Source organism: Labrus mixtus, chromosome 9 (assembly GCF_963584025.1).
Source record: "Labrus mixtus chromosome 9, fLabMix1.1, whole genome shotgun sequence".
NCBI classification, from domain to species: domain Eukaryota; kingdom Metazoa; phylum Chordata; class Actinopteri; order Labriformes; family Labridae; genus Labrus; species Labrus mixtus.
Genome location: NC_083620.1, coordinates 3804655 through 3830834, shown reverse-complemented (window position 1 = coordinate 3830834; position 26180 = coordinate 3804655). Strand labels below are relative to the sequence as shown.

General features: G+C 40.0%; 1 protein-coding gene across 1 annotated transcript; it reads left to right on the top strand.

Annotated features, from left to right (window-relative positions):
* Window positions 1-164: 164 nt before the first annotated feature.
* Window positions 165-26180, top strand: LOC132980084 (alpha-2-macroglobulin-like). Its single transcript, XM_061046003.1, has 36 exons — window positions 165-305; window positions 407-587; window positions 1340-1493; window positions 1722-1774; window positions 2134-2154; window positions 2968-3133; window positions 3215-3299; window positions 3412-3562; window positions 3797-3914; window positions 4028-4137; window positions 4227-4394; window positions 5888-6115; window positions 6236-6299; window positions 7651-7796; window positions 7882-8031; window positions 8180-8326; window positions 8431-8518; window positions 8677-8836; window positions 9332-9557; window positions 16623-16749; window positions 17366-17487; window positions 18008-18059; window positions 18170-18253; window positions 19395-19571; window positions 20483-20558; window positions 20766-20922; window positions 21108-21182; window positions 22295-22457; window positions 22547-22737; window positions 22880-23092; window positions 23867-23985; window positions 24788-24878; window positions 24958-25026; window positions 25111-25216; window positions 25622-25663; window positions 26116-26180. Exons 1-36 carry the CDS (start codon window positions 220-222, stop codon window positions 26118-26120), a joined length of 4371 nt encoding a protein of 1456 aa, XP_060901986.1. The 5' UTR covers window positions 165-219; the 3' UTR covers window positions 26121-26180.

Below are 26180 nucleotides of genomic sequence, written 5' to 3'. Positions count from 1 at the left end.
TCTCTGTCTTCTTCTTGGTTACGGTAGCGACTGCATGATTTTCTAGCGGTTTGATTTGACACAAAAACCAGGACTTTGGCTTCATATGCACGGTAAATGATTGAATAAAAAGCTTTCCAGAATGGATGAGTGGGCGTGTGTGATGTGGGGGAGAGGTGCATTGATTTTTGGCAGAGTTTATTTAACACAGGCCGTCTCTGGGGCTCATCACAGTCAGCCATGGGTCGTCCTGGGGTTCAGATGTTAACATGGACACTGTTTGTCTACCTGAGTTGGATGTGTGTGGATCAAGCAGTGGCAGGGCCGTAAGTTCACTTTCATTGTTTATAAAATGGATCAAATTCACACTTTTGTTTGATTGTTAGCTCAATGTTAAATATTTCGATGCTCAATTTTATGTGTGTAGGCAGTTCATGGTCACCATTCCTGCAGTCATTGAAGCAGGAGCTGAAACGTCGTTCTGTGCGAGCCTCTTGAAGCCCAACGAGACTCTGGTCATGACCGTCACTCTGAGGTCCCTGCAGCAGAATGTGACTCTCATGGAGGAAACATCCAGTCAGGAGTTTCACACCTGCATTAAGTTCATGGTCAGCTTTTGAGATTCTTTTTGCTTAAATTCTCTGTGGAATTTGTGTTATAACTTCTAAAAACACGACTTCATTTGGACACTAAAAACAAAAAATCATAACACAGGGGTACCAACAAAATAATCAGCTTTCACAACCAATTGAACCCCTGTGAGCAACTTTCTGTTTGTGTTCATTTTGGCGCCTCCTGTAGACAAAGTGGCACCTCTCATACTTTGCTTATCTTGTTCTGATGTCTCCCTGCATTCATCGAACAATTAAATGTTGAATATCTTATGTGGAAAATGTCACAAAAGGATGTTTCTGCGACACGCAGGAAATCATCTTTTCTAACACCGACCCCCCAGCAGTGATTACGGGCTTAATACATACCCATATAAGAACAAATAAACTAATATCTCATGTTCTTGTTTGTGTTTGCAGCTCATAAAAATACATTGATATAAATGTCCATCCATTTCATAATCAATTAATCGCCCCACTTTAACCAAAGAAAAAAAAATGTAATCTCCGTTTTGCTTCTAAAACCTATTAAAGCTCATTTTTAAATGTGTTGTTTGAATCAAGAAATGATTTACCAATAAGTGATCTAAAACTATTGAGCTTTCTTGTAAATTCTTCAAGATCATTAAAGTAAATGTATGTAAACTCAAGCCGGACAGTTAGGATTTAAATTCTACCAAAGTGTTTGAGAGAGTTTTCATGTGTAAGTGTTTCTCCAGGTGTCTAAGAAAAGTACCCTTCTTCCACAGGCTCCTTTAGTACAAGATGAAGTCCGGATGTTGGAGGTGGAGGTCCGAGGGGCAACGTTTTACTCAAAAGAAGTCCGAAAAGTTATGATCAAAGCCTACCAGCCAAGCACATTCGTCCAAACAGATAAACCGATCTACCTCCCAGGACAAACAGGTAACGCTGATTAGTTTACCTATGATGACGTGAACAGAAGATCTCTGTTTGTGTATGAAATAATCAATAACTTTTGAGTAGTTTACAATTGGTATTTAAAGGGTCTGAGAATATTTTTAATGATTTATAAATTGATTTGATTGATTTGATTTGATTGATTGATGGATTGAATAGAATACTGAGATGATGAGATGTTTTAACTTCATGATATCTTTTCAAATTCCTCAGTGAATTTCAGAGTCGTTTCACTGGACAGCAAATTGAGACCTGTCAATCGCTTGGTAAGTGTTTCAATTCCTGGATTATTAGATTTTATTAATCTAAAGATTGGTACTTGGGCTGATCTGATTATATATTTGAATAGATTTACTGTAACAGTTAAACATGTGTTGTTTTGTTCAACCAATGTAAAAGTTGTATAGCAGTTTGTTCCTGAAACTCACTAGAAAGCCAACCCTGTGATTATGATAAGAAGCCTCTTAAAGAGTAGAAATAAAGAAATACATTAACAGTGTTTTATACAATAAAAACTGAAAAGAATTAAACAGACTGATTTTCTATGGAAAGACACTGACAACAATGGAAAGAATATGAATCAAAATGCCCTCTAATGCATCTCTCTTTCTTATTTTTTTCACAGTACACTGTCATTGAAATTGAGGTAAGACAATATCGACATGCCTTTTTTAATGTTGTTGAATCAGGACCTGTTTCACAAAAGGATTACACGACTATTGCAGACGCTAAACCTGTGCACAAGTGTCAAAAAGACAATGTCTAATTCACAAATCAAGTGTTCACTACAACTCTTATTGCACTGCAGAGCAAACAGTGTCTCTATGCGGCAGTGTGTTTTGTGTGTATTAAAATGAGCTTTTATGCTGTCTTTTGGGAAAGAAGTTGGCCCCATTTCATGCAAATCGACGTTATTGCAAAAAGCATCTAATTCCCAAACACAGGTGCTAACAGCCACACCTTTTTAAGGAAGTAAAAAGAGCCTGTTGTGAGTTGGTGGTAACTGCGCCGCAGTATTTATAAGAGATGTCAGTCGTAAACTTTCCAGTCATCAGAAAAACAATTCCCCCTCTGTCTATTTTAAAAGTTAATGGATTGTAAATTAATTCTGTAAATGGGACGTTGACTTTACTTTTATATAAACAGATGTTAAAAATGTCCATGGCTGTCAGCGTCTCCGCACTTCGTCCACATGTGTGGAGACGCTCTGGAGCTGTTAGGCACAAGGATGCATGTGTTTTATTCTTTGAGTTAACCATTCTTGCTTTTTCAGGGAGGAAGTTTTGTTTGAAAAAGTGAAAGCCATTTTACATTTTTTGACTTTTATGCTAAATGCATTGCCCAATGTTGTCTAACATTTAGAGAAGGATCAACATGAAGCAGGGTGGTCTGGGCTTTATTCTGTTTTGAAGACATGTTTTCTCTGTATTTTAATTCCCCACTTTTGTCATGACTACAGGATTCAGCCAGCAACAGGGTTGGACAGTGGTTACAAAAAGAATCCAATGGGAAAATATTGCAGCTTTATTACTCCTTGAACTCTGAGGCCCGCGAAGGAACCTACAATGTCATTGTGTCGATTGGTGATGAGAAAATTTTTCATGACTTTAAGGTGGAGAAATACGGTGAGTTATTGTTTGTTTTAATACCTTCTATTTCAATACATTTGTATTGTAGCAATAATAAAAATGAGGTTTTGTCTGCAGTTTTGCCGAGATTTGAGGTAAAAGTAGAAGCACCAGGTGAAGTTAGTATCGGGCAAGAAGACATCAAAGTTGAAGTTTGTGCAAAGTAAGTCACACTTTTTTCATGTGTTCACTCTTAAACAAACTAACATAGTTACAGTTTGGTGAGAAAATGTCTCTATTCAAACACCACATGTTTTATTTGTCTATCTATGTAGGTATACATACGGGCAGCCTGTACCAGGAAATGTTAAAATTGAGATGCACCGACCTCTCAGTCGCTATTATACAAGGAACTATCAAGCTACCCCTGATAATCCAGATGGCCTCCCTGAGATAACTGCCCCATCTTACATGGAGATAAAACAGGTAGAGTCTGCTGGAACCTTACAAAGCTTGTGCACTATTTGACATACAACATACTGTATACATCAGAAAACAGAAGAGAATATATAAAGTCACCTATGTTATCATTCCAAAACAATAACTGAAGATTGTTTTCCACCATGGAAACCAGATTGAACCCAGCTTCAACTCGTTGGGGATTGAACCTAAATGTCCTTTATTTGATTTTAATTTATTATCTTTGATTAAACTCTTCAGGCAGATAAGGCCGGCTGCGCAACTTTTCTCATCAAGATGTCAACTTTCACAAAACTTGACCAAAAAGTTCTGCAAGATTCACTGCATCTCAAGGCCAGCGTGGAGGAGGAAGGAACAGGCAAGTGTCAATCTTGGATATAAATTTGAGAAAGACAGTTAATCTCTCAAGAGAATCTTGTGTATTTATTGTTTACATCTTTAAGAGCTTTAACACTGAGGCTTCTTGAACAGGTATTGCACATGATAGTCAGAAGAGACTTGATATATCCTACGTTATCGGAAAGGTTTTCTTCATGGACACACCCAAGATTTACGACAAAGGATCAGATGTGGAGGGAAAAGTAAGTGCACGCTCTCACCACTTATGCATCAGATCCTGTACACAGTCCAACCTTGTATTCTTAGTCGTACACCTTTGTGCTTTTAACAGGTCAAAGCTGTTACTTACGACAACACGCCCATTCCTGACATGAAGGTGCACCTGTTTGAGGGAGAGAAGTGGTCATCCCGTCTGCTGCAGAATCTCACAACTGACAGTGAGGGTGTCGCAGCTTTCACGATAAGCACAGCTGAGTTTAAACAAGACATCCAGCTTGTCGTAAGTACGATGTGAAACTGCACTAAAAACTAAGACAACATCAAAACACACAAAAAGGTCAAGACCTAAATTATCAATATGCTTCTACTGATCCTCTCAGATCATCTGCACAAATATCTGCATATGACTGGATTTTGGAGTCTTATGAAGAGGAACATACTGCTTTCTGTTTTGTTGAGACTAAAGCCTGGTACACACTACACGATTTTTTAAATCTTAAACGATTTTGAAAACATGAGAGACCCCACACATGACAACAATCCTGCCTGATTAACAATTCAGATCGCATAGTGTGTGGTGTGCCGAGTTGATCGTCTCATTGCACACCACACACTAACCGATTAATTCGCTGACAATCAGAGTATCCACTCTCACAAAGTGTAATCTCGCGCGGTCAGACGCGATTTAAGAGAAAACAAACATGACGGGCAAGCTAAATGTGGCTAGCTGTTAGCTGGTACAAACTCCTTTCCTTGTCAGTTGGATTGTGGTTTGTTTTACAGGACACGTTGTATATAACTTGTGTTGTTGCCACAAATCAACAAGTTGGTCCTGAGTTCATGACATCCATTTAACTTTATGCTTTGCGATTGCTGTTGTTGCCATGGTAATGTTTGTTGTGCTTCCTGCTTCAGTCAGCTTGCTTCCCTATTGGCTATTGTTCCGTTCCACGTGACAATTCACAGAGTCCGTGCTCGGCCGTCCACCCCACAGGATTTCTGATCGTAAATGTTGAACACGTTTAATATTTATGATTTCAAATCGGGGCGGCACCGATCGTCTTCCTAGCAGATCGGAGAGGTTAAAATCACTCTCAACACACCTCATACCACAGGAGAATCTGACCAGATAATCTTTGGAACATCAGATAGCCGGCCTTCGCTGACGTTGGTCGGAAGGAGGGAATCAGGTCCAAAATCGGCCCGATTATCTTGTAGTGTGAACCCCGCTTTAGTTGAGATGACCAATCGTGTTGAATGGGATTTGGGTTCTTTGCAGGGAAACAGTCCTTGTTGAGAACAGAATATGTGATATACAGATTTCGTCTTCCATCAGTTATAATGATCAACAGTTATGCCTTTTAGGGATCTGTATCAACATGTATCTACAAACACAAAAACAAAACATACAGACATAAAATCTGATGATTGACATCACTACCCATATACTCCCACGTCGGGATAGTAATAGTAAGTTACACAGAGGGTTCTGAAGTTGTATACTGAGTTGACTACCAAGTTGTTTTATACTATGCAGTATATTACTCCATCATAGTTTACCCTGGTTTACTTCAGCGGCATGATACTGAACAAGATACTGTGTTACTTGTAATAAACAGGTTTAAAGTTCAAACCCGAAAATAACATGATGCAGTGTGCATTATTCCAGAGGAGGGGGGGATGGAATTCAAATTGAAATTATTCTCTCTTTGTTGAACTTAGTTTAAGGTCAACAGACGTAGGCTCATTTCTGAACTTCACTCCACGATCTAGGTAAGCAGCAAACCCTCAGTGAGGTACGACGGGCATCGATCTCCTTACTACCAAACCGGAGAGCACACACTGACCTCGGTCAAACCTTTTGCTCCAGAAACTAAAACAATCAGCTCCCTGGATGTGCAGAAGAAGGATCAACCACTTGCCTGTGACACAGAAGAAGAAATCTTCATCCGTTTCGTTGTAGTCGGGGAAGCACAGGGCTCTGCAGATGTGATGTATCTGGTAGGTGAACTGTTTCTAAGTATATTCATATTTTATATCACTTTGTAATCTGCTGTAATGAGAATGAGGTGTTACTGTGAGAGAGTATTACTTATTCTATGTGTCTTTTAAACTCCATAGGTCTTATCCCGAGGAGTCATTGTATGGCAAGGATTCAAACAGGTTGAAGTCCAAGATAGATCAGGTATTAAAATATTGGCTTTAATCATGAATCAGGAACTTTCTTGCTACGTGGGCCCAGAATGTAAATGTTTGTCTAACCTCTCAGGTTAAAGATTTCTTCACTAGAGAGAGGGAGGCAGGATTTCATATCTTTTTGTGTCACCCAGAGGTTGTTCACTCAACAAACACAAACTGAACTTTGTTTTAAAGCCACTGAAAACCTAAATCCACTAAAGCCTTCTTACTTTGTAATACAGGGTCTCCTGTACATAAGAGAGGGCATCTAAAAGTATCAAAATTCCAAGCACTGTCGTTAAGATTTCTGTTAACTTTTACTGTAGTGGATTTGGTGTGGTTATATTTGAATATTTATTATGAAATGTTAAACAATTAATTCAAATTTATTTTGATTTATTTTCAAATTTGATTCCCAAAATAATTACTGGGAGCATAAGGTCGGGCCCAGAGTTATGATAGGGGGACCTGGCAACGCTTAAAGGCAGTGTTGGTAATTTTCAGAAACTAGCATGATTTTGAGAGTAGCATTCCCTCGGTGTTCCGTCTGCACCCATCCCCTCCCCTCTGTTCTTCCTCAAAAGCCTCGCCCCTCACTTACATACACAAGCGCCATTGGTCAAGAAGGAGACCTCAGCTCATGCTTTGAGTGTGGGCTCGGTCAAACATGGGGTAGAGAACGAGTAGGGAGACAGGGAGGCGTGTGATTGGTTCATCAGATTGGTACCTCGTGCAGACATTGGTCAAAGTTTTTACAGGCTTACAACTGATACAGATGAAGGATTTTCTTCGTTCCTTTTTCAGAGCACATGAATTATTAATTTCTGTCAGGACCTAAACACAAGTTCAACCAAAATATTAAAAAGTGTATTTAGAGAAAATGATCAACCTTACCTTTAACCTAAACAATGTATATTGTTTTTACAACGCAAGCAAAGCATGGTTCTCAAAGTTATGACTTTGAAAGACTCAAACACCTTTCAAACCAGACGTCACAACTTTCAATTTAGTTACTTTCTAGTGTTTTCAGTTTGTCACACACTGAACTGCTATTCTGAACTTTTTGCAGCCAATCTTTGATATAATTTCTAAAAATATAGGATTTTAATTAATCAATCATACAAAGTGTGATATCACATTCAGCCAGCCTGATGAAGCCGCAGGCGAAACACTTTGTTCGATCACAATAAAATGCAGTAAAGTTATTTTCAGTGTACCACAGAGTTTTGATTTATTTTTCATGGTTTGTTCCTTGAAGTTGCAACTGTGCGTACTTGAGAACGTATCGGCTGTGCACGGGGTAACCTGTTGACCATTTAGATAATTCTGTCTATTAAAAGCCTGTTTCACTGTTTCAGTGACTGAGGGCGAGATGTCCTTTAAGTTCAGAGTGTCCCCTGAGATGTCCCCAGACGTCCAGGTTGTGGCTTACGCTGTCCTCCCCAGTGAGACGGTGATCGCGCACAGTTCTGACTTCTCCACTGAGAAATGCTTCAGTCACAAGGTCAGTGTTGACGTCTCCCAGATTTGTTGGTTTCAAAAATAGTTATTGTTGTCCCATTGACAATATCAGTTTTTCTTTGTGTCAGGTGTCGCTGGAGTTTTCTCCATCCTCAGCTGTCCCAGGAGAAGAAAACACCCTGAAGTTGACAGCCCAGCCGGACTCTCTGTGTGGTGTGAGCGCTATCGACCAGAGCGTCCTCATCAAGGAGCCCGGGAAAACTCTGGACGCAGAAAAGGTAAATGCTTCAATAAGCTAAGTGCCTAATTAGTCTCCATCAAGAACCAGGTGACTCTTTTTAACATGACAGATCAATATTTCCCCTGTTGGAAACTCATTGGAAACTCATTGGAAACTCATTTTTGCTGCCATTCCTTTCTTTTCAGATATTTAATTTGTTGCCAGTCAGAAAATCTACCCATATTCCATACTCAGCTGAAGATGCTTTAGAGTGCCTGACAGTGAGATCAAAAAGATCCTTTCTGCCGTACCACCCACGGCGTGCCGAAGATGATGCTTACAACGTTTTCCAGGTAATTCTTGTGCAATGTTTCCAATATTAAAGGTTTGGTTGTTGTGTTTAATACATTTTTAAGTAATCTTTCTTTGTTGTTGTTATTGTTGTTGTTGTATCTAGAATGTTGGGCTGAAGATGGTAACCAATTTGTTTATTCGGACACCATCATGCCTCACCTATAGAGGAGAAGAATACCACCGGGGCCACCGGGTCTATGGTGACTTTTTATCTTTAATTTATCATACTTGCTCGTTGAATTTGTCATCGTTTGGTATTGTTGTTTTTTTGCATCTGTTTGATAAGGAGCCTTTCCCGAGCCATTCAGAAGCTGTTGTAAAATAGAAATAAGAACATCCTCATGTTCTGATGAAATATTTTCCGGGTTCTCTACAGGAAACAGAGTTTATTACTCTGTGCAGTATGGCATGGCTGGTCCAACAGGTCCTGGCAATAAGGAGTCTTCAGTTATAGAGACAGTCCGCAGTTTTTTCCCTGAGACTTGGATCTGGGACCTTGTGAAAGTTGGGTGAGCTTCTATTACACGACTGGCAAATTGTACCAAAGATTTTCAGAATTTACACATGATGGTATGCAGTGATGCCTGCAGGATTAAATGTTATAGCATGAACTTCACGATAAGGCGCTAGAAATGTTTTGATGTTATATCGTTACCTCATTATGTTACACCAAAGATTCACATTCAAATCCATGTGTCATGTGGTGAATGGGGCGGCCAAAGACCTCATCTTAAAAACAAAAGGGTGGAAAGAAAACCTTAAGAAGAAAGGAACCAAAATGCAGTTTAGACAATTACAACAAACTGGAAATACATTTTTAAATGGTATGGGTTAAAGGCCGAACATGTTTGTGCTTCATAAAAACATGGCTTAGGTCTTACTCTCCAAGCAGGATCACAACAGCCAATCAGAGAAAAGATAAAAAATGGGTTTACTTAAGTGTTTGTTGATCCATCCCACACAGCTTTGATGCTGATGGTGTTTCTTTGTTTTTGCTGATTCAGAGAGTCTGGGACAAAGGATGTGCCCCTCACTGTTCCTGACACCATCACCACCTGGGAGACGGAGGCTTATTGTTTGTCCCCTCAGGGTTTCGGTTTAGCTCCTCGTAAAGAGCTCACTGTCTTCCAGCCTTTCTTCCTGGAGCTCAGCCTGCCTTACTCCATCATCCGAGGCGAGAACTTTGAGCTGAAGGCGACCGTCTTCAACTACCTGTCTAGCTGCATCATGGTAATGAATGCTTTTACCCCTACAACATAACAATGTGACACGTTTGCTTTAATATCCGAAAAGAACCACTACTTGTCTTGGTCTCAACACTTCCACAACCTGAAGAAGAACAGATCTGGTCAGTGCCTGAAGAAGGCCTTGTAGCATCCCTCCTACCTCAGACAATATGATCGTAAACTTCAAGAGCCCCTGGCGTCATCTCGAGTTTACCCCCGCTGCACTGACAGCATCCGTTTTTTTGTTTTATTGAGTCTAACAAAGCTCTTCTGAAAGTGGTGAAACCGGTGTCCTACTGGTTAGTCTGTCCCATGTACAGAGTGTAGCGGTATGGTGAAACATTACATATAGTAAGCTCTTCACTGATGATTCAATCTCGTGTAACGTGTCCGTTATCAACGTGTTTAATCAAGGCAACTGAAGTGGCTCGATGTTTTTGAGTAATTTTATTTAAGGCTAAGCTGCTTTGACTATTTAGAGTGTATCTTTTAATGGTTGTTTAATTATTTTGGAACAGATGTTGTCCGTTTATTTTGATCAGAATATTGTGATTTTCCTAATCTAAGTCACCGAAGTGTAGTTCGACAGTGGCTAGAATGATCGAGTTAACAGAGGAAACACAGATGGTTAATATGGTAGTTAGCCAAATTATGTTAAAGTCTGGTTGGTGGACAGAGACCTGGCAGTCTGCGATTTGAAACAATATGGCAGACGAGAGAGGCAAAAGATGAAGAGAGAAAGAGCAAAATCTAAACAACAACAACAACAAACAAAAAAATCGAAGTTTTTTCTAAACTGTTCTACGAAGTAAAGTGTAACTGTACTATCTTTGATACTTCCTAGATTTATGACCTAACTGGGACATTGGAGTCCCCTGCTAGTCCCATGGGGTTTTTGTGTAACTTGATTTGGTTGCGGTGTATCCATTTGAGGGTAGGCTTTGTCTGTCCTTTGGTGACCTTGATCTGGTACATGACAGGTGAAAGTTTCTCTGTGATAACCTAGGGCTTGGCCCAATGAAAAGGGGGCTACCTGTAGAGACTTCAGGGTTGCCTTTATGTCTCTGTGTCCTGTGCAAGGGGAGTCATGGGCCTGAGTTAGCATCACCCCCCTGCGCCTCTGAGGCACAACAAACACAGGTGCAGCGAGTGGGTCAGAGGCAAGTACAAAGTGGTCCTTGACGACTTTAAGAGAGGCACGGAAAAGGAAGCGTAAAGATGTGCTAGCAGCACGATCTTCAGCTGAAACTGGATGTTTCGAAGGATCTGAAAGGAACAAGGTCATGGCACAAATAGAAGGGTCCCCCGCTTGGATCGAGTTGGGGTCTGAGAAAGTGACAGCAGGATCTGCTGCAGGTGTGCCTGAAGTAGAGTCTGGAGGCTCTGTCTTGGAGAATGGTGTATTTTGATCGGGGCATGAATTGACTGACATGACATGGGCTGTTTGCAGAACCATTTGTGTGCAGTCAGTGAAATCGACTCGGCAAACCGCTTCTTGGGTTAGAGTCGCAGCAGGGAAGAGTGTTATAATCTCTGATGGTGCTGTATGCACCACATGTACATTTTCGTTGCCTGAAAGCACCTGTAGAGGAATACCCCCTATCCCTGGAATTCTCAACTGTAAGTCATGGAATTCTGTACTGATCAACCAGCCCAGTGGGGTGGATTTAGGGATCAGGATGTCCTGTCTGGTTTTGTTTTGTACCAGCAGGTGTGTGGATCTGGAGCAAAGATCCATCAAGGGAGTGGCTTGAATGGAAAAATAGAAGCGATGGTTGAAAGATCAACTGTGAGTGATGGCGGCGTTGCCCTGGTTGGATGTTCAATCTTCTCATCTCTGCCGTGTTGGCAGGTATGACCACATTAAGTTCGTTGACCACCTGTCCTGACCAGGACCATTGTCCTGATTTTGGGTTGTCAGTGTCTGGAGCCGCGTCGTTACCGACAGTCTTGAGGGACCACAGCATGTTGTTAATGCTGTCGACCTGTACATTCAGCCTGACGAGTAGGTCACTGCCTATGTAAGCTGGGTGCGGAAGGTTGGGATAACGAGGAAGCAATGAGTTAGCTCCTGGTGATTCCACCACACCTTTAAGGCACATACGCCCTCAGAAGTCATGTTTACCTGTGAATGGGGCAATAGAGGAAAGTGTTTGGTACCTGGATAAAACATGATGTCAGGGTTAGCTTCCATCAAAGAGTTGAATAACTCTTGGCTGATTAGCCCACAGGGCTAATGCCACTTCTTCAACAGGTGTGCCGTCAAGATTGATTCCTTGTTTCACTAATGGACAGTGTTCATTTGTCTCAGTGGGGTTAGTGAATGCACACAGAAAGTTCTCTCGCCGAGAGAGTGATTCGCTTGGGGACAGTTCGACTACAGGAGGTGTGTTTATGATCACACCATCGTCGACGTCCGTTTCGGCAGTTGCCGCGAGTTGATCTTTGATTGATTCCAACTCATCTTGTTTCTCTTGAAGGGCCTTTCCTAGCTCCTCCCTATCTTCCTTCTCTTTTTTATCAGAAGGATTACTAGCATTTTGAAGCTCTGCGATGAGCCTTTCTGCCTTGCTTAGGGACTGGTCTGTCTCCCTAAGTTGCAGCTGGAGTGCGTTATTCTCCTGCTGAAGTTGTGCCACTATCTGTTGATGGCTTTCTTGCTGTTCTGTTACTTGTTCTGACAGCTTACACGTGAACTTTTCTTAGGCGGGCCTGTCTATGGCCATTCGCCCTAATACATCAGTTAAATCTTTGTCTTTCAGAATTTGGGTTAAAACCGTTACAATAAGAGTCGGCATCATGTCCAACAAAACAGATTTCAACTGTTCTACTGGGTCAGCTATGCCAGCCTGCGTTGAGTGGGCAGAGGTCTCCATCTCTGGCTTCTTGTTAAATGATCAAACAAAACCAAAAGAAAAAAAAAAAAATGTAAATCGTAAAAAAAAAAAAAATTCAAAACCAAAATTAAAATTTAAGATTAAAATCGAAATCGAAATCAAATTTAAAATCTAAAATTAAAATTGATAATAAAACTAATGAGTTGATTTGGTTAATGAGATTGAGCTCAAATTCTAATCTGAGAAGGGAAGTACTAGTTAAAACTAGCAGAAGCTCTTGAGAGCAGGATAAAATTTAGTGAAAATAATTTAGCTGCAAATGAATAAGTTATCACCTAAATTGTAGCAGATTAAATGTTGAAATCAAGTTTATTGAAAGGATTTTGGAGTCAAATAAAACTTGAATTAAAATCGAAGTTGGATTTGAATCTCTGTAGAAATTCAAATTAAATCTGTGATAGAAAAATAAATTCACGTTCAGATCACAATTGAGTGTTACCAATGTGAATCACGTTTCGGTTGCTGTAATATTTGAATTAAATCTGGAATTAATTGTAAACAAACAGCAGACAATTTGGATTGTTATTCAAAATATAAGCTATGAAAAATAACAATGATAATTTTCAAGTCAGTATTACACTGTTAAATGTAATATAGGATCGAAATTGAGACCTATAAATCCTTTATGTTCAATAAAGGGTGTGATAAGGCGAATGAGGTTTAATGTAAATTAGAGTTTAAGCCATAAAATAAATCAGTTCCTATTCTAGAAGGAAGACTGGTCAATTTACTTAGTGAATTCTTCTGTTTTAATTTTAAATCTCTAGGTGATGAGAAAGCTGTGTCAGTATTTTTCAGGGAACAGACGATTTAATATATTTTAAAACTCAGTTAACCAAAACAATCACGAGATTGGAGACAGTGTCCAAATGTATTCACTCTAGTCTAGACAACAACTAAGTTCCAAACCTAGTGTCAAAGCAACTGCCTGAAACAGCCAGCAGATGGTGCTTAAGTACAAGCTACCAGCTTCTCTCACAGGTGGTGTGGTCAGGTTACCACACACAGATACCACCAGGGGGCGATGAGTCTCAAACATAGACTGTAAATGTACTCAAAGTAGCCTCTAATGCTACACGAAGAAGAACACCTGAAGTGTCCTCGGACCTTTAGCTTTGTTGCTAAAAATACGCTAGCTTAGCTTTTCTTGCTAAGGTAAATGCCATCGTCTCTCTCCTTCGGCAGAGGGGTATGAATAAACAGCTGTTTCGACAGCAGTGGGTCCTGCTCTTTATAGCAGAATGTGAAAATTCCCCGCAACAAGTTGCGTTTAAAAGTTTACGATTAGCTATTTCGTTCACTAATAACTGGGTCCCATGGGTTCGAGAAGATACTAGAAGCTCGTAGTCTATCTGTCCTGCACGGCTAAACCTTACTTTAATTCGGAGACTCGCAAAAGAAAGCGGTTTAGATTAGGCCTTAATCAATAATTGCGTGCGGTGACGCTCAATAATGTCCGTTGGAGACGGAGTCAAACTGTTACATGAGCGCATCAGCGGCGCTAAATAATGTTTGTTTTAGACGGAGTCAAACTGTTACCTGAGCGCATCGGCGGCGCTCACACACTTGCTCTGACAGCGAGAGCAATTCAGCTGATCAGCTGTTTACACAGCTCAACTGATCGGCGTACAGTGACGCAAGACAGAAATAAACGCACAAGCACGCATATGAAACTTCAGTGAAAGCAATTAAATATTGATTAAGAAAGGAGGCTCGGGGGTCTATAAATGAACGTTTGCTGTTATTCTATAGGGTATGATGTAATTTCTCTGTGTCATTTAATTATTTAAGCGATTTCTGCCTCACACGGGGCACCATTTATGTAACGTAATTAAATTATTAAGATATTATTTCTTTATTTAACCTCAGATTTAAGAAGGGGCACCACTTCCTGTTTAAAGGAAGAAATTAACTTTAATGGTATAAGTTAATTAATTAATCACTCAGTTTCATATCTTGAAAGAAGTAAGTTCTGGAAATGTTAAACAAGAAAACACGCAGACAAAGTCCTGAATTTTATGTGTAAAATTGAATATAAAAATGGGTAAACAATGAGGTATAGATGAAACAGATAAAGAATATGATTATTATGATCAGGATAATGCAATTATAATGTATGGTGACATTATATATTTAGTAATGAGATAAGACACGGTATTGTTTGAATGACTTAATCAGAAAATGGTCAAAAAGGGAAAAGTTGATAAACGAATTTTGGGATTCTATTTGGATTTAAAGGAGGGCTCTGAATAGACACGACTCATGACTTAATCTTCCAACACCAGCAACCAGCAGTCTTACTGTGAGATGTGTTCAATTGAACTCCGCCGGCTGGTCCCGCGTTTCAGTCTCTGGCAAGTGGTTCTTTTCAGGCCCAGAGAGGTCCATGGGCCAGATTAGATGCCTTGACAACTTGGTCGGAGTGTAGCTGGGATGGAGATTGTACGTTGGTTCAGCCGTCATCTCAGAAGCTCCAAGAGGATCCAACAGAAAAAAAATTATTAAAGAGTCTTTTGATACGTCGATTTCCAATTCAGATTAACCGGATGGCCATCTCAATGAATCCAAACTAAGGAATTGGCTTTCAAAATTGAAGAGCAAAGACTTTAGAGAAGAAAGTTCCAAAACCTTGCTTGAGCCAGAAAGAATTGATGTTTCCAAAAATTGTGCGTGAAAAAGAAAGTTCGGCAGAGACTCATGTCTACGGCACAAACTTAAAATAAGTGATTCGGACCGAAGTCCGAACAGAAGAGAACAAGAGCTGAAGCTCTAAACTTCAACAAACCAAAAACTAAACTAATGTGTCACTAGTGTGAACTCGGGCGAAGGAGGGGGGCCTGCAGGGGAAGGGTCACTCCCACTCTGACCGGAGGACAATTGTTTAAACTAAACCGAGTTTACTCAGTAAGATTAAGAATAAGAATCTAAACATATATACGTCACCATACATTAATTTCGATATTATTTCTATCAGATCCAAGTTGATGTAGGTTCACGTCATATATTTAGACAAACATTTCTATCAGATTCATGTTGAGATGAAAATCACACCACTTGGGAACATCCTCAGTTAATCCCAGCCTGTAGGTGAACAAAAACATGTTATACAGTCAACATTCTTAATAAGACATATTAATAAAGTAGGATAAGAAATTGGTGTCTTTAAATAACACCTTCTATAGCTAATATCAAAGAGTATGCTTTATAACACGTCTAAATGTATAATTATGAAGGTTACGTATTCATGGATATTCTAACACTAGATGGCAATAGCGTGCCACGTCAAATTCCTATTAAACTAATATAACTCTTATTCCTATTCTGAAAATCAGATTTTGAGTTTAAAAAGATGATTAAATACATTCAATGTGAAAATTACAAATATCTAGATGAAGAAAGACATAAATGTTCATTTGATGCAGAATTGAATGCTGTGGTTTAATCAGTTCTTCAGCAGTCCTTAAACAGATGTTAAATTTTACGACTTTGCAAAGACTGGTTTCGGTCATAGTTCATGTCTTTGGGGTCAATTCGTAGATAGCAGAGTGTTCTGTTTCCGCTTGGTTGTTTACTCCAGGTGTTGTAAAAGTTCATAATATCCTGTCCCAGAGCCTGTCTGAGAGGGAGACTTAAATCATTGATCAGTTCCTTTGTTTCTTGGTAAAAAAAAGTAACCCAGATGGTAATCCACAGTCCTGAGTCCTGCAGGAAGAGAGGTTGTAAAACGTGGCTGCTGATAACGGCTACAAGAGGTACAGAGGACGGTCCAGGTTCGAATCAGACCTTTCCTGCATGTCATTCCCCGCTCTCTCTCTATCTCTATCCACAGTCTTGTCTCTCAAATAAAGGCATAACTAGCCCCAAAATTCACCTTAAAAAAAGGAGAGGCTGTAATATGAAGGGGTTAAAGTAAATAGTTGTTAGAAAATACTCCAGTAAAGCAGATATATCTTCAGTACTAACAACGTACTTGTATGTCTTTTAATTCTTGAAATCAGTTAAAATAACGTTAAAAAAACATTTTTTAACACACACAGTCATGCATAATCAACTTTCTTTTCTGGATCCAAAGTTTATCAATGTCATTATGAAGAGCTTGTCTGGGTCTTTTTTCAGATTGATTAATTGTTTTCGTTTTGATCATAAAATACAGAGTTGTCTCTTTTGAACAGGTCACTGTGACTCCAGCCCCCTCCTTGGATTACACCCTCACCCCCCTCTCTGGTGACCAGTACACATCCTGTTTGTGTGGCAACGAGCGCAAGACCCTCAGCTGGATCATGGATCCCACAGCTTTAGGTGAGGGACAAGTTTATTGTTGTCTATGTGACACTAGACATTTTTACTCATGCTCTCCTGAAAATGTCGAGTAAGTTTCAGACAGGCTGTTCCTGATATCTTCCTGAGTCGATTGTGCCTCAGGAGGGGTCCAACGCTATGATACAAATATGTACCTTTACAATATATCCAAGTATATCAGTCAGAGGATATTGACATCATCACCGCTTCCTGCTTGCTTGCAATGAATTGTCCTGAATATTTCCTGCGGAGTTCACCCCAACTTCATGTTGAAAATGTATTACAGGGCTGGCAGGAATAAGTCTGGGTAAAGTCAGAGTGAAACATTCAGCTGTTTAAGTTCACACATGCACCTCAGCCCTAAAATCTTTAGTTTGTTTTCAGGAGTTTTGTGCATGTGTGTGACAGCACCATCTGTTCTGTACAAGCTGCTCAAAACTAACTGCCTTCATACTCATCCTCACAAAAGCATTAAAAAAACTACAAACTAGAACATAAAGTTAGTAAAGTTCCTTTTTATTCCTACACTGAAATGGATTCAAACTTGTTGTTTTAGTCTAGTGAAAACAGTCTATCTGGCATATAGTTTATAATGTGTTTTTCCCCTTTGTTTCAGGGGTTATGAACGTGTCTGTGACCGCCGAGGCTGTGGCGTCTCACACTTCATGTGACAATGAGATAGTGAGCGTGCCAGAGAGAGGTCGCGTCGACGTGGTCACAAAATCCCTCATTGTAAAGGTTTGTATCTTACAACACAATGAAAAAGAATCTGTAACTCATAGAGCGAAACTCAAATTAATATATCTGGATTTTATTTACTTGAATCTATGCCCTGCTTTTATTTGGGGTTGACCTCTATATGAGACAGCACTCTGGCTTTGTTGTCATCTTTCTTTTTTTCTTGGATCAACAGAGAAATGTCTGGCTGCTGCTTCTCCTGATTTGTATTAGACAAACTTGACAACTGACAGTATTCAGGTTGTTTCCTCTGAGCCTGCAGAGCGATCAGTAACTTTTACATTTAGTGTCAAATAAAGAAGAAACAGGCGCTTCACTGCACAGACAACCAAATACTTCAAATCATGAATACATGTGTCTAATTTAGACCAGCGTTTATATGTATCAAAGTGTCATAGCACCAGGCTACAAAAAGACTGGACATGATATTGAGATCAGCTTTTCTTTTGTGTAGTATTACAGTATTATCAATAGCATCACATGCAAAATATGTGGAACTGACATCATCTCTGCTCCTCAGGCTGAAGGAACCGAGGTGATCAAGACCCACAACTGGCTGCTCTGTCCCAAAGGTCAGCGTGGTCAATGCAAGAGATTCTTCCCCACATCATCATGTCAATCTTTTTGGATACTGAGTCCTTGTTTTGTTCTTCTCTGTAAAGGATTTGTTCTCTGTTTGCAGATGAGACTTTGACAGAGGAAGTAGAGATATCGCTCCCTGAGAATGTGATTGATGGATCTGCCCGTGCTCTTGTTTCAGTCCTGGGTAAACTGATGATTTCTCTTTGAGTGACTGGAGTGATTGTCTTTAAAATGTGCATCTTAACAGCTATTAACAGACTTTGATGTGTGGCGTTGCCCTGAAAGGATTTATGGACCGCTGTATTCATGGTTTTTACAAACAGCTCGACTAGTAAGGTTGAGAAGAGATCGATGAACCTTAGTCACCAACTCTTCTTAGGAAGATATTTCTCCTCAACTCTTTTCCAAGTTTTTAAGATGACTCTGACATTTCCCAAAGTTTTCTTATTTTATCTGGGATTTGTTGTTACAACTTACGACAAAATCAACAAACACTCAAGACTCAGAAGCTTACTTACACACTTCTAATTACTGAAATGATCATTTATTTTGCACATTTATAATAATCAAATCTCTCCGCTATAAGCCACAGTCTGTTTTGGGGGTCTCTCCGAGGGAAAAAAGGTTTAAACTAATTTGTGATGATTTCGAGTCATCAACGTGCAGTTTCTGTGCAGCTGTGTATCTGTGCGTTTTAGACTGGTATGTTGGTCGCACAGGTATACAGTATACGACACAGCAGACCTTTAAGATGACAAAGTTATTAAAGTGTGTCTTATACACAAAATTTGACGGTATGTTTTAAATGTAGTCCACTTTTATTTGAATCATGCAATGTTTGGTCTAACCTTAAAAATGTTAAATGATGAACAAACTAAGAACTTAGGTCACAATCTCTAAAATGACGTTGAAAAGAGATCAGGCAAAGTCAACAGTTATAACCTGCCTTTAGACGCAGATATTTATATGCCAATCTGCCACACGTTCAATCATTTCACAGACAAAAGTTTTAGCACAAATTAATCCTCAATATGTTTTGATTCTGAATAAATATGTTTCTCACTTCTGTTTCACTTTCACCCTCAGATTTCAGATCAAACGATTTCATTTCTCTTAATAAGCACTCAGTTGTGCCTAAAAGTCCTTTCGAGTGTTTGTAGATTTTCTTTTTAGCTGAGATTAAATCCCAGATAAAAAAAAATGTGTAAGTGTGTTTCTGAGTGAGGCCCAGTGTTGTTGATGTGCTCAACATTTAACCATTGACAGGTAAATTAACACAAGTCAGCATGTTTGCACCAAGAAATAAAGTCAGCGTTTTTGTTCAGGTGACATCCTGGGCCGAGCTCTGAAGAACCTGGACGGTCTGCTGCAGATGCCGTATGGATGCGGCGAGCAGAACATGGCGCTTCTGGCCCCGAACATCTACATCCTCCAATACCTGAAGAACACGCAGCAGCTGACCCCGGCCATCATGGAGAAGGCGGGCAACTTCCTGACCAGTGGTGTGTATCTGTTGTTTTCATATCAATGCAACAAGAAAAGAGAATTATTCTATCTCCTCCTTCTATCAACGTACCTCACTGTTTTTACTAACTTAGAATAAAGTACATGATGTGTTAAAAACTAAAGATTCCTGCAGGTAGGATAGTTATGCAGATGAAGTACAATGGTTGTCATAGTAACATCACATATAGACACCAATTGAGAAACACACCTAAACAAAAAAAAAAGTCTTGTTGTAAGAGAAACCATGGCTCATACTGAGAGACCTAATGAAAGGTAATGTGAGATTATAAACATATCCATGACATTTATTAAAAAAAACATCTTAAAAAAGATGATTTATTAAGATATCATCATTTATTTGATGCTAAACTTTGAATTCTGAATGTGTTTCAAAACAGGAAACAGCTATTCTATTAGAAAACTTGGACAGCAGGCCACACATGGATGATAAGTCCCACGATGCTTTGATTTAATCTTTACTGAAGTAAAACATGTGTAGAGCAGATTTAAACACCTGCTGGGCCCGGTTGTTCAAAGTTTAAAAAAGGGTTTTGTAATGGATTTAGATCAGGTGATCTAATCCTGTTTTAATCTGATCAAATCTAAAGTTGTGTTGTTTAAACCTTTGGGTGGGGTTGTGATAACATCGATCATCCTGATCCCAGCAGAGGGCTGATTCAGACTACAGGGGGAAATGTGAGAGATCACAACAAACGTTAGCATACAGTCTATAATCGTGCAACGGTAGCAGAATATAAACGTCAACACCGCCTTCAACTTGCTCACTGTGAATTCTCCTGAATATTTCCCGCTGTGTTCTCACATCAGCTCACACATAAAGCAAGTTTTTCTGAGTTTTGAACAAGTGTAATGTGAGTCTGTGTCATCATCTGTGATTGTTCTACAGGCTACCAGAGACAGCTGAACTACAAGCATGAGGGAGGAGCTTACAGCACATTTGGAAGCGGATCAGGGAACACTTGGTGAGAACATTACTGAATCCTATAAGTCCCTTGTTCTAATGACTTCTCTACAGAGAGACAGGAAATGTGAGGAGACAGTGGGGTATAACGTGCACCAAACAAAGGCAGGATGGGGAGTAAAGAGGTTCATTATCTGGAATAAACAGACACCCTGCAGCCAATCAAAATCAAGTATTCACTTAGATTACAGTGTAACTTTGTCCTCAGGCTGACGGCTTTCGTGCTGAGATCCTTCGCCAAAGCACAGTCTTTCGTCTTCATTGACCCAAAAAAGATTGCAGAGTCAAAGTCTTGGCTGGTGAGCAAACAACAGGAACATGGCTGTTTCCAAAAGTCGGGGAAACTCTTCAACAACAGAATGAAGGTAAACACAAACTGTGTAGAAATGACATAAGATTAAAATGGGTCAAATTCAAAATTAAAAAAATCTTTATCGGCATGGGAAACATGAAATGCCAGAAATTTATATTTTTTATAAACTTTTGTGTAATTGTCGTTGGACATCCCTGTCACAGTAAATACAAATCTCTGTTTGCTCTCTCTCTTCAGGGCGGCGTCTCTGATGAAGTGACTCTCAGTGCGTACATCACTGCTGCCTTCTTGGAGATGAACTCATCCAGTAATGTGAGTAGAGACTTGTTCAAGGACAAACAGCTTTGTCGTTGTTTTCTTATTTCCATTATGAAGTGTGACTCCTGGAGTGAACTTTGTCCCCAGACATCGACTGACACACAGCACACCTGTGCTCTAACATCGATGAATGCCATGTCCTCATTAACTGGAAGCTGAGGCATGTTTTTCCTAAAAAGCGTAGAATAATATCCATCCAAGACCATGAGACTTGAGACACACACACACACACACACACACGCACATGAATGTCACAGTGGGTCACCAGAATGACAAAAAGCAGTTTTACTTTGTTTACCTCACGTTCTAAAACACATCCTTTGTGAACTTATTCTCTGCAGGCTGACATGTGATTTGAATCAAGCAAACTTTTAATTTCTTCTTGACTTACCCATGAAAAGTATGTCTTTATATACTCCATATAAGAAACAGTTTTGTCATGCTCATTTAACCTCAGGTGTCGGTGCCTACAATCGTTTATTCTCAGCATGATAGCTCACCCATTTTACGTTGTGATCCTTCTTTGTGACCCAAACGGCCCATAGTTGGTCGGCCATTCCGGCATTTGACCAAATCCCAGATGGTCAGACTGTCACTGGCCTGTGTATTGTGTTTTTCTGCTGTTCTCCCTAATTAAAGCTGCAAACTCACTTCAGTCATTTAACGGTTAGAGTGCAGGAGGACTGTCAGCCAGATATTAGCATGTCTGTGGAGAGGGGCAGAAATGAGCAGTCAGAATCATTTTACACCGACCAGGAAAGAAACGATGGGATCAAGTGTTTGCATGGATATTGATCTGAATAACAAACAGCATTCAGAGTCTTCAGATTGGCCTTTTTAACCTGATCAGGCTTTATTCTGATTCTTAGAAGTGAATAAAAGCAATAGTCTCAGCTGTATCATTTATAACAGAACAACACCACAGCCCCTGAGCTGTTTGATCCCCTCACTCTGACGGCTCACTGGTACCATTCAGTGACACACAGAAGACTGTTAAAAATGTTTTAAAACATTAAAACTGTGATTGTTTTAACCCCTCATATTTGAATTCTTCATTTATTACAATGATTACTTCCTTATCACATGTTTTCTTTTTATCTTTGCAGGATCCTGTGGTGAAAAGCAGCCTGTCCTGCCTCAGGGAGTCCATCAGTGACCTCAGCAACACCTACGCCACCGCTCTGCTGGCGTACGTCTTCACCCTGGCAGGTGACATGGAGACCCGTGCTCACCTTCTGAGACACCTTGACACAGTTGCAATTCAAAAAGGTGAGTCGTTCTCCTCAAGGAAATCCCTCTGGTCTTGTTACTGTGACAGTAGCTCACCTCGTGCCTGTTTGTTCTGTTTGTGTTTTCAGGAGGTTACCTCCACTGGTCTCAGACAGCTGCAGACACCTCGTCCTCTCTGTCTGTGGAGATCAGCTCTTATGTGCTACTGGCCAAACTCGGTGTCTCTTCTCCCACTGCTGAAGACCTGGGATACTCCACCCGCATCGTCAGATGGCTGACCACGAAGCAGAACTATTATGGAGGCTTCTCCTCCACACAGGTAACCCTCAAATAGAGTCTCTCTTTTAAAAAAGAGAACTATGTTGCCAACAATGTTATCAGAAAAGCCTGTGGCTGTTCAAGAATCTCTTTAAAATAAATAAATAAAATATAATAAAATAATCAAATGTTCCTGGTTGTAGGACACAGTGGTGGCTCTGCAGGCTTTGGCTCTCTACTCCACCCTGGTGTTCAGTCCAAGAGGTTCCAGCATGGTTGCTGTCCAGTCTCCCAGCATGCAGCTGTTCTTTGACGTGAACCAGGACAACAAGCTGCTCTACCAGGAGCAGGTGCTGAAGGGCGTGGCTGGAAAGTACAGCCTGCAGGTGAAGGGATCGGCGTGTGCTTCAGCACAGGTCAGTAAACGTGCTATTTGTGTTATTAGGAACAATTTGTTTCCACATGTTCACCTGGACCCTCAAGAGGATTCTATATTTTATTACTTAATTTGATGGTACCAAAGTTTCATTTGATTTGCTCTTATTCAAACAACTTCTAATCCGCGTCACTTACCATTTTATATTCTTGTTTTGTTTGGGAGTAAATTTACATTTAAGGAAAAATACTGTTTATGAACATTACATATGTGAAATGTTGAAAAGCACATCTGTTTTTTTATGTTTGACGCAGGAAATATTTAAGAGTAAACAAGTATATGAATGAAGTCTGAAGTACGAGTACATATTGTTCTTACATTACAACATTTCATATTTGATCCATTTAAAGGCACAAGTCAAAGGAAAATAATCTTTTCTGATATTTAAAATGTGAAGCTACGGTCTTCACTCTGTGACCCATTCACAAAACGTATTCTTGTTATTTGTCCCCAGAGTGCGTCTTTAAAGGGCGTAAAGGAGTTTTAGGTGCAACCAGGATTTGTGTCTGGGGGAGCTGGTCTCTTTAAATTTGTTTTAAAGTAGATTGAAGGTGTTGGAGGAAGATGTGTCAGGTTGTAGATGGTTTGACGAATAACTTCCTGCTCTGTGACTGAGGATATGTTGTCCTGTGTTGTTTGTTTGTAACTTGTTGAATGTGCTGCTGCCTGTCTTAAAGCAGGACCCTCTTCAGTGTCAAACTTCAGTCAAAATCAGGTGAGAAGAGTTGAAGATTGTTGTGAACTTGTTTTCCAGATTTCTCTTCACTACAACATCCCAACTCCTACTGATGTCAGCACGTTGATGGTGGACGTTCAACCAGAAGCTGACTGCGCCTCTAACAGACGCAGGCTTTCCCTGAAATTCAAGAGCTTGTAAGAAGCCAATTTTCCTCCAAATAATTGCATAATGGATCATTCAAATACATGCAAACAGCACAGGCGCACAGTTAGAGAAGGATTTAAGACTTGTTGTGTGTTAGTGTGAATTAGACAATGTCGTTTTGTCTCATTTGCATTTGTTAAGCAGGCACAAAAGCCATGCAATCCTGATGTGAATCAGACCCCGAGAATATTAACAGCAGATCATACCAATTTTAGACTATTTCACACTTCAACAAACGACAAACTTCAAACTGCAGGTTAATACAGACAAGTCCCTCTCGCTATGTCGGTGTCTCTCTCAGAGATTTTGTAAACGTACTTAAAAGAATACTCATCTAAAACTCAGAAATTCTACATCTAGCTATGCTGCCCCGTCTGATAACCTCTGAAACACCTCAATGGGTGCACAGCCTGCAGTGTTTATTATCCCTCTGCAGGAAGTGTTTTAAGACACCTTACAGACTGCAGCACCCTAATCATCACCTTTTCCCGCACCTATGATTGTATGTAAGATAAAATGTTTACAGTATACTCTTAAAATAAACCGTTATGTTCAGAACAAATGAAGGGACAAATAACAGCGTTATCTTATGGTAATGACTGATTGTGACTTCCAAGAATTATCTGACAAAACCTATAATATGTGAAAACATCAATCTAGTCACCTCTTTGTTATCAGGCTATTACCCAATAACTGTTGTGTGAAGGAGCTTGTAATAACAGTGCATGGAGTTCAGGATAAGGCCCTGTGAGGGATATTCTTTTTAAGTAACTAGTTTACTGCTGTGTACAGATACAGTGGAGAGGAGAGCACTACAAACATGGTGATCCTGGATATCAAAATGCTCTCTGGATTTGTCCCTGACCCAGAGTCTTTGAAGAAGGTCAGTTAATACCTCATTGTTGACCAGAGTGATGATGATGTCATCATGATGGTGATGAAATCCTGTTGTCTCCTCACAGCTCAAACGTGCCCTGCTGGTGGATCGTGTGGAAGAAAAGAAAGATCACGTTATGGTTTACTTTAAGGAGGTGAGAGGAGTCAAAGTGAGAAATAATAATACTTAATGTTGTGCAGATTAGTTTCTAACAACATTGTCTGTTTTTTCCTTGTAGTTGCAGAAAGACATCCCCATCAATCATGAATTAGGGCTCATACAGGAGCTCCCAGTGCAGAACCTGAAGCCAGCTGTGGTCAAGATCTACGACTACTACCAGCCAAGTAAGCCAGATAGACATACACCCAAACCCTGAATCTTTCTGCTAAACACCAAAGTCTTTGTCTTTATAGTACCTGCAAATCTGTAATGGAGTCTGAAAAGTCACTTCTGTTCGAGGTGGGATTGGTTATCTCAAAGCCAGAGGTAGCCAGAGTCTCGCTAGTATAATACAGCTGTCTGCGTCAGTAAAATAAAAGTAAGCTTCTAGCATGCAGCGCTGTTTAGGCATTAGGAGAAATAGGGTGCTCGGTCAAATTTGCAGAAACATTGCAGAGATGAGCCAAAATTGCAAGGTGCTTCCCTCCACAATCTCTTATTGCAACAACAACAAAAACAACATGTCTGTGTTTAGTTTGCTCATTCATTTGTCTTCTGCTTTTGATTGGTTTCTTCTTTTTTCCTCTCAGGTGACCAGGTTGAGACTCAGTACATCTACCCTTGCGTTGCAGGTAACAATGTGTGGGAGAGTGGATTTCTTTCCAAACATTAAGTTGTTAGATTTTTATGCCAGGGAGCTTAATCTTTAGTTGTTTTCACACATGCATTCTGAAGAATTTCTAGAAAATTTCAGACAGGCTGAACCCCAAAATCTTCCAGAGTTGGTTGTTCACACATGCATACAGTCTATGGTCCTGTGCTGGTTGCAGGATGTACATGTCATCGCCCCCTCCTGCTCGCTGGCTGTGAATTTTCTGATTATGTCCTGCTGCATTCAGCTCACCCAGCAGTAAAGTTACTAAGGGGGCTAGTAGGAAAAAGTCTGAGTAATGTCTCCTATCAATTAGTCCTTTAGAAGAAAACATCTGAAAAAATGGAGCCCAGGTTTAAAAAAGAGTACATACATGTGTGAAGAAACAAACAAAAAAAAGTGACTCATTTTCATTTTGCTTTTCATTTGCAGCCTGAACACTGATGTTGTCTCGATGCTCCCAGTAAGATTCTAAATAAACCTCCATTTTATTCCAA